The 12,412-nt window shown below is 44.1% G+C and overlaps 1 protein-coding gene across 1 annotated transcript in view; it reads left to right on the top strand.

The window, feature by feature from the left end:
* Positions 1–2,632, top strand: part of Cobl (cordon-bleu WH2 repeat protein) — a 231,435-nt gene extending 228,803 nt beyond the window's left edge. The window contains exons 13-14 of the mRNA XM_051165055.1: positions 1,115–1,234; positions 2,333–2,632. Coding sequence (XP_051021012.1) covers positions 1,115–1,234; positions 2,333–2,617 — 405 coding nt within the window. The 3' untranslated portion in view covers positions 2,618–2,632. The remainder of the gene's footprint in view (positions 1–1,114; positions 1,235–2,332) is intronic.
* Positions 2,633–12,412: the final 9,780 nt, after the last annotated feature.

Below are 12,412 nucleotides of genomic sequence, written 5' to 3'. Positions count from 1 at the left end.
CGGTATGGCAGGTCTTATCATTTTGGAGGAAAATGAAGAAAAAAAAAAACATATCCCAAAAGTAGTTGTCCACACGAAAGTAACCACAGAACCTATAGTATAGTGAATGCATAGAACAGTAACATAGGTATGCACAGTCACAATCCAGAGTCAGGACTGTATGTAACTGTGTGTCATACCTCTGCCTGTCTTCCAGTACAGTGCATAGGCTTGCCTGCACTAGCATCACACCAAACACCTGTGATGTTCATTCCAGTAAGACATTAGTATGGCTACAGTGACACTGGGAGACAGGAAGATTTCATCTCTTTTCAGTCTTATGACTGCTGTCATCGGTGTGGTCTGTTGTTGACTGGAACATTATGTGATGGCATTGTATTGTCACTCTACAGTTAAAAAAAACACAGCAAGAGTTTGTGATCCTTCTCCATTATCAGGCCATTTAACACATCAAAATGTTATTATGAAGCTAATGCTAGTACTGAGGAGGTATTTCCTCCATTTTTCAGTTGAGGAAGCAGGGCAGAGTGAGTCTGAAGTTTCCTGGCCCATTGTCACCCACTAACATTCTCATCCCACAAGATTTCAGCACATATGCCCGCTAAGGAAAGCTGGGAGAACAGCAGGAATAGTCTCAAAGTAAGAGACAACATTTGATGCAGCCCCAAATCTATAGCCTTTGATTCTTATATAGCTTCCCCTCAACTTACTACAGGGCTATACCATGGTATCCCATAGCAAGTTGAAAATATCCTAATTTGAGAAAGCCTTTAATGAACTGAACTCAGCAGAGTTTAGTTCCACCTCCCTGTGTGTGCTCAGAACACCTATATCAGCCCACACTTGGACCACAGAGTCTAGCTCAAAGCCTGCTCTGCACATGTGTTGAATGACTTAGTAAAGTTTTTGAATATCACCCTGAGTATAGATAAAAAGCAAATGGTTGTGTGCATATTGCTTTGATATGTGGCTAAATTGAAAGCTCTTCAGGGACCTTCTGGGTGTAACTTTAAGCAGACAGGCTGAGGGGAACTGATGCTGTTAGCCCCCGCTGAACAGAGTTAGCCTTTCCTTGTCTTCAGAGTGAAATATGTTAACCTTGATAATATTCTAGACTGCAGAGAGCACCTCAGAAGGAAAGCCAAAGAAACCATCCTACGTGGAGGCAGAGAGTGAACGATCTGCCCTTCTGGCAGCCATCCGGGGCCACAGTGGAACTCTCAGCCTAAGGAAGGTACGGAAAAAGGTCTCCTATAGAGAACAGGTTCAGAATCCTGCCTACACTTCTCCCCAGGAAACTAGGCCGGCACCACTTAGCCCCCATTATTCTAACTAGCTGGTAGCCACATCTGAGCTGCAACTTGCTTAGCCCATTGTCACCCAACTCCAGGCAGTTATCATGACCTCTGCTCATATAAAGCAAGAAACCACTGGACCACTGGCATTTCTCTGCCTTTCCTGCAATCCTATCCTGCAAATTCTCTCTCACACACATCATGATCGGAGAGTAGGATAACTTGGCCACTGCCACAGTGGCCCTCACAGTCTGAGGCAACTGTGCAAAGATAGCTCTGGACTTGCACAACTGTAGGCACAATATTAATTGAGCTTAGAGACAAGACAGAGCACCTGTGGCTGTCACACGTGGAGTTTGAGGAATGATGTGACTTGTATATTTCCCCTGGGACTTTAGCAGGTATCAATTTCAACCCCCACTTGGCCAAATCTGTGTGTCTGGCTTGTATTTCTATGTTCACATGTGGAGGAAATTATGAGACCAGAGATTACTCTTGTGCTACTGCTGTTCCTGGTACATTTGAGACATGCCTTGTAAGAGCTGAGGACTCTATGTACAAGTCCTCAACAGGTAGATTTCTGTTTTCTGTGTTCATCATTAAGGAACTGTATGAGGTTTGCTGGGAGATGGGTAGCTATGTGCTATCCTCTCAGAAAGGACCTTTATACAAATTGTAACTGTTTAAGTCCATCAGTCTGCTATAACAAACCACCATAGACTGGGTGGCTCAGAAACAACAGAGGTTTATTTCTTACAGCTCTGGAAGCTAAAAGTCAAAGGTCATGTCAATAGCAGAATTGGTGTTTTGTAGGGTTGTCTTTCTGGTCCTAGTCCCTTCACACCAAGGCCTCACATGATAGAAGGTTCAAGGGCTCTCTGGGGTCTCCTTTATAGGGCACTGAGTCCATTCATGGTATGTCCACATTTATGAACTAATCGCTTCCTATAGCCTCAAGCTCAGTGGCATCACAATGGATACAGATGAGATGGGGTATGTGAACACTCACTCCAGTAATCATTCAACTGTCTTATTAGGTGTCATCCCTTGCCTCCGAGGAGCTCCAGAGCTTCCGAGACGCTGCACTCTTGGCTCCAGGCTTGGACAAAGCTCAGCAAGAAGACCTCGGCCTTCCACCTCCACCTGCACTACCACCACCACCCCCTCCAGCCCCCCAGACTTTGTCAGCCTCCATCCCAGTCTCTAGGTTCAGCACCAGCATGCCCCTCAGCAACACGGTGGATGCCAGGCAAGCCTTGATGGATGCCATCCGCTCGGGCACAGGAGCTGCAAGACTCAGAAAGGTAAGCATTGGTGTGTGAAACTGAAACGGAGGCCAAACTGACTCTGCAGCCCAGCTTCTGAAGGGCACCACCATGAGAGGGGCAGACAACAAAGATCTGACTCGGGGCAAATGCCAGCTCTACATGCTACCAGATGCCCATGTGGCAAGGCTTAAGCTAAACCCACTTCTGCCTCCCTCCTAACACAAACTCAGTGCTAGTATAACGACAGGCTGCGAGCAAGGCCACAGTGTGCTCACTAGAGCTCCCTAGAGGGAATGTAGCACCTTTAAGCTACAAAGTCATCCCCTATCTTCCCCTACCTACCTTTGTCTGCCAGCATAATGCAGAACTGTTAGTGAACTCAAAGTCTCTTGGCAGAGCATACACTGTTTTCTTCCACCTGGGTCACTTTTGGTAGTCTAATGCAGGTCTACACATCTATTTCCTGTAGAAAACTGTGGTCCCTGAAGCAGTGTTCTCATATTCCACCTGGCCTCCACGTTCTGTTTCAGCTCAGAACTACTATCCTATGAATTCACTGGCTTCTGTAGCTGCTCATGCCTCCTGGATATGGCAAGTTGTGCTAATAAAGAAAGCTAGGGTGTTTTAGATTTTCTAAGAGAGCACTGCTGCTTCCGAAACTGTGCTGCCCCTGAAGAGGTCAGTAGAAAGTTAATTGTCTGTTAAAGTTATTTTTATAAAACTCTGTTTCTCCGTGTCTCTCTTAATCTGGCTATCGCAGGAATAATTGTGACTCTTTTATATTTGTTTAATAATAAGCTTCACAACACAATAACTGAGAGGTTATTACTCTATTCTTAAGCCTCTGAGCTAATCTGCTTTCCTCCCAGCATAAGTCCCAGAGATACTTGGATTTTATAGCTTTCTTTGCTGCAGCTCCTCTCCTGATGTCTCTTGGACCTCTGCCCATGGCAAAATCCCCTACTTCCTCCTCTAATTCCTCTTCCCCTAACTGGCAGGAAGTCCAGCCCTACTCTCTCTCCCCTACTCAGTGATTGGCTTTAAGCTCCTTTATTGGCATATCAGGGGACAATTGGGGAGCAGTGTTTACACAACACTGAGACAGGAAAGTCTCAGAACAAGAATTGCAACCAGATATGGGGGCTACAGAAATCAGCATTTAAATTACACAATAACCTTATGCCTACAATCGTCACTTTCTATGTGAAATGTACCAGGCTCAGAGGGCCCAAGTCACTTGGCTTTGGTCATACAGAGACTGGACTCAGCACAGAAGGTACTTGTCGCCCAGCCTGTATCCTCTAAGGAAAGGAGGTCACCCATGATACAAAGGCTGTGCCAATTTCACATAAGGCAGCTATCTCCAGGAATAAGACAGGACAGACCACCTTGCTCCCGACTTAGAGGCCTAATGAGGCAGAGCAAAGGAAATCTTCCTAGAACACCAACTCTTTTGTTTTGCCAGAGCCTCCTAGATGCTCCTGAGTTGCAGTTTTCTAAGCGCCCTTGGAATCCATTAGGCTCAGCTCCCTGGTTAACCCACCCTCCTCCACTTGAGCCTGTCATGGTTTGAGGCAGCCATCGCTGTGCAGGTATGACTCTAGGTGAGCACCCGAGAAGTAACAGTCCCTACGAAGGATGTGAGCCATCTTTATCAAAGGCATAGTCTTCCGATATGACAAGCTTCATGCTGGCTCCTCAGGAACCACACAGGAGCATTACTCAGGACCCATTTCTGTGGAATTTGCATATTTCTGAACTTGTATCGTGAATGGCTGAGAAGGGATTGTGGAAATCAGATGAAAATGGCCGTGACTACAGCCGTGAGGCCCCTCTGGGCCCCAGTCATCCATTTCCCATTGACTGAGTTCCAGAGGTAGTGGCTCTGAGTCTCCTTGGAGAAGTCCTAAGCAAGTAATTTAGTGAAAACTATCACCAGACTTTGGTTCTCGGTCCCTAAAATCGTCTTTTTCAACAGGATCTATAACCAACATCTGATTCCTGAACCAGGCTTGTCGGAAGGCAGAATCCACAGGCCAGCTAAGTTAGACTGTCTACAAACGGACTTTGCTTTAAGGTTTGGGGTAATTTGGTATCTTGTTCACCCCTCCTAATATATTCTGAAAAACACTTCCTTTCATTTCAGTGAACTAGTCAGACATGATTTGAAAATAGTAAGTGCAAATTTCCAATAATTAACAATTGGTGAGTTGTAAATAGCTTTCATTATAGCAAATGAGTATTATCATTATACTTAATGCCTTGCTGGGCATAATGTGTAATATAAGCTTTTTATACTTATAGGTGTGGGGTTCTAGTTAGAAGCAGAGTGTACAGAGGCTCCAGTACACTCTGCCGTTCCTAGCACCTCTGGGGGCTCTACGGAGAGGGGATGAAAAGGACCTAAGTCAAGAGAAGCTCAAACCAAAGCTATACAGCTAACAAGTGGTAATCTACAAATTTAAAACCTGGCCTTGCTTTCTCTAAGAACTCCTTTCTCTGCTTTGCAGAAAGTTCAAGGGAGGCAAGGTGACAAATAGTCTGAAAGAAGAGACTAAGGGTTTAGGAACGTAAGAGGCAGAACCGAAGGACAGAGAATGAGAAGGTGTCAACAGACATGGCCAGTTGAAGGTTGGGAGGTCAAGAGGATGTTAGCCAGTACGCACCCCAGGCAGGCTCAGAGGAAAGGTCATCACAGTGAAAACATTCTAAGCAGGGTAGGAGGCACAGCTATCAGTTCCTGTATGGTCTCAGCTTTGTGTCAGCTGCTTAAATGGAATCCACAAGACCAAGTGTTGGTTATGATTCTTGGATTGACTTAACTCCAAGGTTCCCCCTTCTCCACTCTGGAAAGTGTGAGTCAGTAAATGTTTAAAGGATTTATATGGCATGTTCGTTTACAATTTGCTTTGGGGCTGAGAGCTGGGTCCTGGGTGATGTGAGGCAAGTTAACAATGAACAGGCTCTTGTCACTGTATCTGTCACTATTGACCTAGATGATCTCTGCCACCTGCTTCAGAATATGGCATAGGAAGCCAGGATGGGATGGCAACCCTCCTGAGCATCCTCTCTCAGGGGTGTCTAGGTGCTCAGGGGCTGTACTGCCCTCTCCTGGGCAGGGCCTCCACCCCTAGGGGCATCGTCCCACTTTTGTGGCCACTGGCTTGTCTTCCTGGTGCAACTTTCTGTCGATCATCAGATATGGGGCATCAGGGGAAATGTTCATGATTCAGGTAATGGTTCCAAAAAGCTAGTCAGATGGTACTTCCCTGCTGTGCATAGACAACATATACAGGCTTTCCCTCTCTCTTTAGCTTCCTTTCCCTCTTTGGTCCAACTGGCCTTGAGGAAAGTACAGTAGGTCTGTAGCTTTCAGTGTGTATTGAGATCTCTGTAGTTAGACATGTATGTGGCTCTGCATTCCTGGGGGTTCAGCGTAAGTTTCTGTTCAAGTAGGCCCTTGCATCTGGGTCTCCAGGGCTCTTTGAAAGTCTGCAGTGCACCTCCCAGAATTATTCTTGCCTCTAAGAAAGCTTTTTTCTCAGCTCAGATCCTGGGGTGAGTGGCTTCCCCAAGATTTAGAACTCTAAGAACAACAACAACAAGAAACCTGACCATGGCAGGCAAATTGGGATGGTTGATCACCCTCCTGGGACTCAAGTCTCCTTGGGAAGATGCTGCTTATGATACACAACAGTCATCTTGATGGAGAAAAAATAATTATCGTAAAGATGGCAGCATTGTTTTTGAAAATGATCACAGTAACCGTTGCCATCACAGTGCAAGTGGTCCAAGTCTCTGGCTGATGATGGCTGCCAGTGCAACTCCCAGCTGCCAGACTTGCTTCTGGTTCCGTGTGAGGATGCATGAAGCTCTGCTATAACCACCCAGGATGCTCCTCTTCTCTAAGGCAGGTTTCAGTGCACATGGTGTCTTCCTTTTCCCCTCAGTCCTTCATTCACGGAAAAGGTAAAGCAACTGTGTACATCCAGAAGCCTTGGCAGATCTGTGTTAAGCGAATTGTGTCAGAGGGCCTGGACTGCACGCCTTGTTTCCTCTTATCTGTGTGTACATGTAAGCATGCACATGGCAGTGCGTCAGTCCCTAAGCCTTCAGTAGGACCTGCCAGGACGCAGGCACTGGGAGAGCTGTCCAGAGAAGACAGATGAATGAAGTCTTGTCATGCCTACAAAAGCACAGTGCCACAGAGACACAAAAAGGGAGAGATAACCCTTCAGAACAACCAAAAGACTTGGTTAGAATCCTCACCCCACCCCACACAGAGGGCACGACAGGCCTCTTCTCTGTTCCCCTGGGAAGAAAGGCAGTGGCTTTCATTTGATAAATAGACAGGTGGGGTGCTGATATCCTAAGTGACTTTTCCTGGCAAAAACATTCCTAGGTCAGCACCTTTGCTATGCCCAGACATCTTATCAGCTCCTGCCTGCCTTGGCAAACGTCCCATGAGCCACACTGAGCTCACATAGCACAGATGCCCTCTTTCCCACAAATAGAATCACTGGTGTAGACACACGCGTGCCATGCCCCTTGACCTCAACAGGAAGCCCTGAGAACTGATTAGACATGTAATGGTGTCAGGAGGTCCCAGGCTAGGTAGAACAACCAACCTCTTCCTTCTCAGCTGAAGAGAACTCCGTGTTCCAGGGACTAGGGAACAACCACCTATATCAGCACAGACCTGACTCCTAGGATGGTTGCTTCATACACTGGGGCCAGGTTGTTCATTGTGCAAGCCTAGCTCTGTGCAGTTAAATCGGAATGGCTGAGATATTCCTGTGACAATTCTCCCAAGTTACCTGTTGTGTCTGAAAATAGAGCTAGGGTGAAGCCTGTGCGGCCACTGGGTGCGTTCATCCTTCCTGTTTACACTCTAAACTGTCTAAAAGGTTCCTTCAGTACTCGGAGTGGCTCAGTTTGCCCACGTCACTGCTATGCAATGTTCCCTTTGGAATGCAAGTCACAGCCCTGAGTTCCCTGAAAACCAGTGTAAGTGCCGTTGGATATGGGCCTCCATTTGCACAGCATGGACTTGCACAGCAAGGCTCGCCCATCATTGTATCATCAGCCCCGTCAATAGCTGCTGGCGTACAGTGGAGATTGGGCCACAAGCTGGAAGGGAAACCAAGCGCATGCCTCGTTCGTGCCAGCCCCGCTGTTGCATCCTGCTGTCCGTGTGCTAGGAGCTTACGGCCCAGAGAATCATTTGAAATTCTTGCCAAATATCTAATTCAAATTAAAAGTACATACTTTTCTTTCCTTTGGGAAAATAAAATGACCTTTGGGCATCTTCTTTCCTGGCTTGTTTGCACCCTCACCTGTCAACCAGCTGCTGGCTCCTCTGGATCCTTCAGTGCCTAGATTCTTCCCATCCAATGTGGAAGAAAAGCACTTAACTAGAGAATTTCCTCTTCTCTTGGAGAGTTCTTTTTGCCAAGAGATCACTGCCCAGTAGCATTGTTCTCTCGCCTTTCTCCATGCAGAGAATATTCTCCTTGGCAGGTGAGGAAGAAAAAAAAATAAAAGTTTAAATATTTTTGTGGCTTTCTATGTTCTCCAGTGACACCAGAGAACTTTTTTTTTCTTTTCTAAACAAAGTAATATGAAAATATTTTAGGAAGCAAGACTCTTGTAGGGAGTTTCAGTGTAGGCCACTCATTGCGATCTCCACTTTGAGACCTGCTCCTCAGAGAGGCTCCGCCTCTCTTCTCCTCACACATGCATGTTGTCCTCCAGGCTGCTGCTGGTCTGTTGGTCACAGAAGCAGACTCTCAGTAGCAGAGCCATCCCTAGTGCCAATCTAGATGGCAGTGAGTCAGCAGTGTGGCTAAAGCGTGAGTTGACATCATTTCCTCTCAGTGTAAGCTCAGCAACATTGACAGTTTACCTGCCTCCCTAGGCTTGCTTCAGTGAATTCTAGCTAGATCTTTCCCATGCTGCCCTTGTATAGTTTCCTTCTTATATGACAAATAAATGTATGAGCATGAATTTCCCTTTCAATTTTTCATCTTAACACAGTAAGAAATACTCCAACCTAGATTGCCTCATCCTATCGTTCTTGCTGGTGGCGGACAAGGATTCCAGGTCGTCTACACTGCCTGTGAGAGCAAAGGATGAGCAGATGAGCTGCCTTCCTGTCTCCCTTCCCCTTTACTAGCTTGCCCCATTCCCACTTAGCCTCATGTGCCCTGAGAGATTCACCTAGCTAAGGTGTTACAACAGCGCCAGAAAGAGTGATCTCAGAATCCTTGCATTAGCTGAGCTGGGAGTGCTCACTCAGCCTGTGGCTCCATGCCCAAATGCACATTACAGATCACTAAACCTGGGCCTGGTAAGTTATATACTGTACATCTGTAGTGTACTCCAGAAGTCCATAGGCTAGACAAGAAACCTAATGGGAGTTCTGGCCGTTGTTGGGCAGCTCCTTCTGTTTTCTGCTTCCCTGCTGTAAAAGGAATATGTTCCCTGCCACACATGCTCTGTTATATACTGCCTCCTTGATGTGTGTCCATAGACCCAAAACCACGGGCTAACCCAGTTATGGGCTGAAACCTCTAAACCCAAGAGCCACAGCAACCCTTTCCTCTGTGTGGGGAACCGGGTCAACACAGGAATGCCATGGAATCACACAGTGAGCAGGTATGCTGCCCAGTCATTGTGGAAAGACACTGGGGCACCTGGCATCACTCTCATTTTCCGGGCCTGAAAATGATGTGAGCACTCTCAAATCTTTACCAAGCCAAGGTATCAGCCCACAGTCCACAGTGTGTGCTTTTGACACTCAACACACATTTGGGTTTTACACTGTGGGACTTTCCTTGAACTATCTCAGAGCTGACTGAAGGGTTTGCTTGAAAGCGTTTAGGCTTCACAGCCATCTCTCTATCTGACTTCCATTAAATGCAGTTCAGCAAGCTCCACTTTCTGTTGGTTTTTCAAGAAAGATTGTCTTTAACATTGATTTTTATTGAAAAGGTGTCAAATGTGTTAAGAAGTTGAAATAATTGTGCAGCAAATATCCCTTTATCTAGGCCTATGAATTTTTGATGACATCTTGCTATATTCTTTTGTCCCATAGCTGCCCATCTTGACAATTTACCCTTCTGCCTACTGCACATACTTTTCCTTCTTTGTTGGAACGAGATCTCTCTGTGTAGCCAGGCTAGCACTGAACTCACAGTCAACCTGTCTCAGTCCCCAGAATTCCGAGATTACAGGCATGTGACTATCACACCTGGCTCAGGATTGTATTTGTATGCAGTAGAAGTACTTGGCAAACATTAGCATTCCTGCCTCCAGGGTGACTTCACCTGCATGTTACTGGAGTTTACTTTTTACAGTTCTTTTTCAGGTAAATATACATAGAGTGGCATGTATACATTTAAGGAACTCAAAGGTCATTTTAATGGGGCTCTATCCTAACCATTTTGAGATTGGTTTTTGGTAAGAGTCACAAGAAGAATAAACCTGAAGCAGTACTTATAGAGAGCTTATAGGTGTGTCAGTGTGTGTGTGTGTGTGTGTGTGTGTGTGTGTGTGTGTGTGTGTGTGATTTGTAACTATTTATACTGACTGGTTCTGCCTTGGTACAGTTTGTATAGGCTGATTGGGGAGCATGGGATACATAGGAAGACTGCTAACCAGGAACAGTGGAGGTGGACCAGTACAGTCATGCTACCCAGGAAGAATAGATAGAGCAAACATAGGAGGAAGGACACAGCTTTTAAAATATACTTAATGGGTCTCTGAGAGCTTCTTCAGCCCAGAAGGTAATTTCATGGATTGGATTTGCCATCCTACCTGAAGCAACCAAACATATAGGAAAAAATGACTTCTAACTGTTTAGCAAATTTCAAGGAAAAAATTGCATTGTCTGGTATACAGTCAAAAACAGTCAGGCAAGAAACTGGAAGGGCAGCCTGAAACGCTAGTGACTGAACATGACTCAGACCTGCCCCACAGTGAACCCAGATATTAGAAAATATTTAATGTAGCCACATCTAAAGAATACAAATAACAAGTATGTTCGTGACTATAACAGGATTAGATTATAAATTAATAACAAAATGGCCTCAGCAAAATCCCCTAAATATTGAAATAACATAGTTTTAAATAAAAAGAAGGAAATCAAAGGAGAATTAGAAGGTAGTTTGAGGTGATTATGAATTATACCATGAGCGCATAGAGTACTCCTATAGTTAGTGCTTTCTAGAGAATTCCATGGTGCTTTGTCATTCTATAGCTGAATAATGTTCTTCCCTAGGAAACTAGAAAAGAAAGAGCAAAACTGGAGTCTAAAGTTGGCAGAGAAAAGTAAAGGTCACAGCAGGAATCAATAAAATAAAAGAGAAAACTGATTTTAAAAGTTAAGGCCACAGCTGGTTCTGGAACAAAACCAATAAATCGGTGTATCTGGCCCAGGATATATCCAAAGAAAAAGATTTTTTTTTTTTGTCGATTTTAGAAAGGATACATGATATCACAGAAACTCTACAGATACAATAAGAGACTATTATGTGAAATGAATATCACAAACAACTTCATGTATGGCTGTGTTACTTTAAACACACCAATTTCAAACTATGAAAATACAAAAAAAAAAAAAAAAAATTGCAAAACTCCGCAAGAAACTGAATAGCAATTTAAAAAGCCTTCACACATCATGGGTGAGTTCTACAAATGTAACAAGACCTCTAAATAAATTCATCCCAAAAGCTGAGGTGGACAGCATTCAACTTACCCTATGAATCTGGTTACTGATTCCAAAACCAGACAAAGATATGACAAGAAAAAAAAATAAAAACAATATAAGAATGATGGGTATGATGGCCAAGAGAAATGAGTCCTAGGAATGCAAGCTTGGATTACCATTAAAAAATCTATTCCCATTTGAACTGTTTTTTAAAAGTCATTTTAATAGAATCCTTTGAAGCATTTGACAATATGCACCATGTCATGTGAAAAAAGGCAACTCCTCAGACTGATAAAGGCCATCTATGAAAACTGGCAGCTAACCCATGCCTAACAGGAGAAAAAAATGAATACTTCCCCACTATCAAAGAAAATGCCTTTTTCTCTCCGCTTTTTTTTTTTTTTCAACACTAATGGAGCAAAAAAAGGAGGAAGGCAAGAAGATGGGTATGTTTGCATTTATTTACATCAGTTTCATTTATAACTGCCTCAAAACTGAGGACGACTGGCCATCTAAAGAGTGACTAAACAATATGATATGTTTGCACAGTGTTCACAGCAATAGCAGCAATGCTTATACCTGCAGCAATATAGATGAGTTCAAGGTAATTATGCTGAAAAAAACCTGGCCATAAGATTTAGCCCATGTCATATTGTTTAGCTTGCCATAAAATTTAGAAAATATAAACTCTATAGTGTTAGGTGATTAGTGATATTTGAGGACTGAAGGGAGTTAAAGGAAATCTTAAGAGTGATGTTGTGATCTTGACTGTGGCCATAGTGTCAGCGGTACATGCATTATTAAAACATAACTTAATCCCAGCACTAGGCGAACCAGGGGCCATTGGACTGTCCATAAGTTAGAGTCTGGCCTGTTGTAGATAATGAGTTCCAGGCTAGCCAAGACCAAATTCTGAGTCTCAAATGCATGCACATGGTATCTATTTTTCTGTTTGCATAGATAGATGGATGGATGGATAGATAGATAGATAAATAGATAGATAGATAGATAGATAGATAGATAGATACATATAACATATATATACACATATATAATCTATCTCTAACTCTCTGAGACAGATGATGTGTCCATCATATTTCAGTTGTTAATACAGAAAATATTTACTTAAAAACAAACTC

Source organism: Acomys russatus, chromosome 22 (assembly GCF_903995435.1).
Source record: "Acomys russatus chromosome 22, mAcoRus1.1, whole genome shotgun sequence".
In the NCBI taxonomy this organism is placed as follows: Eukaryota; Metazoa; Chordata; class Mammalia; order Rodentia; family Muridae; genus Acomys; species Acomys russatus.
Note: the sequence above shows the minus strand (reverse complement) of the source record. Positions and strands in the feature narration are given on the sequence as shown.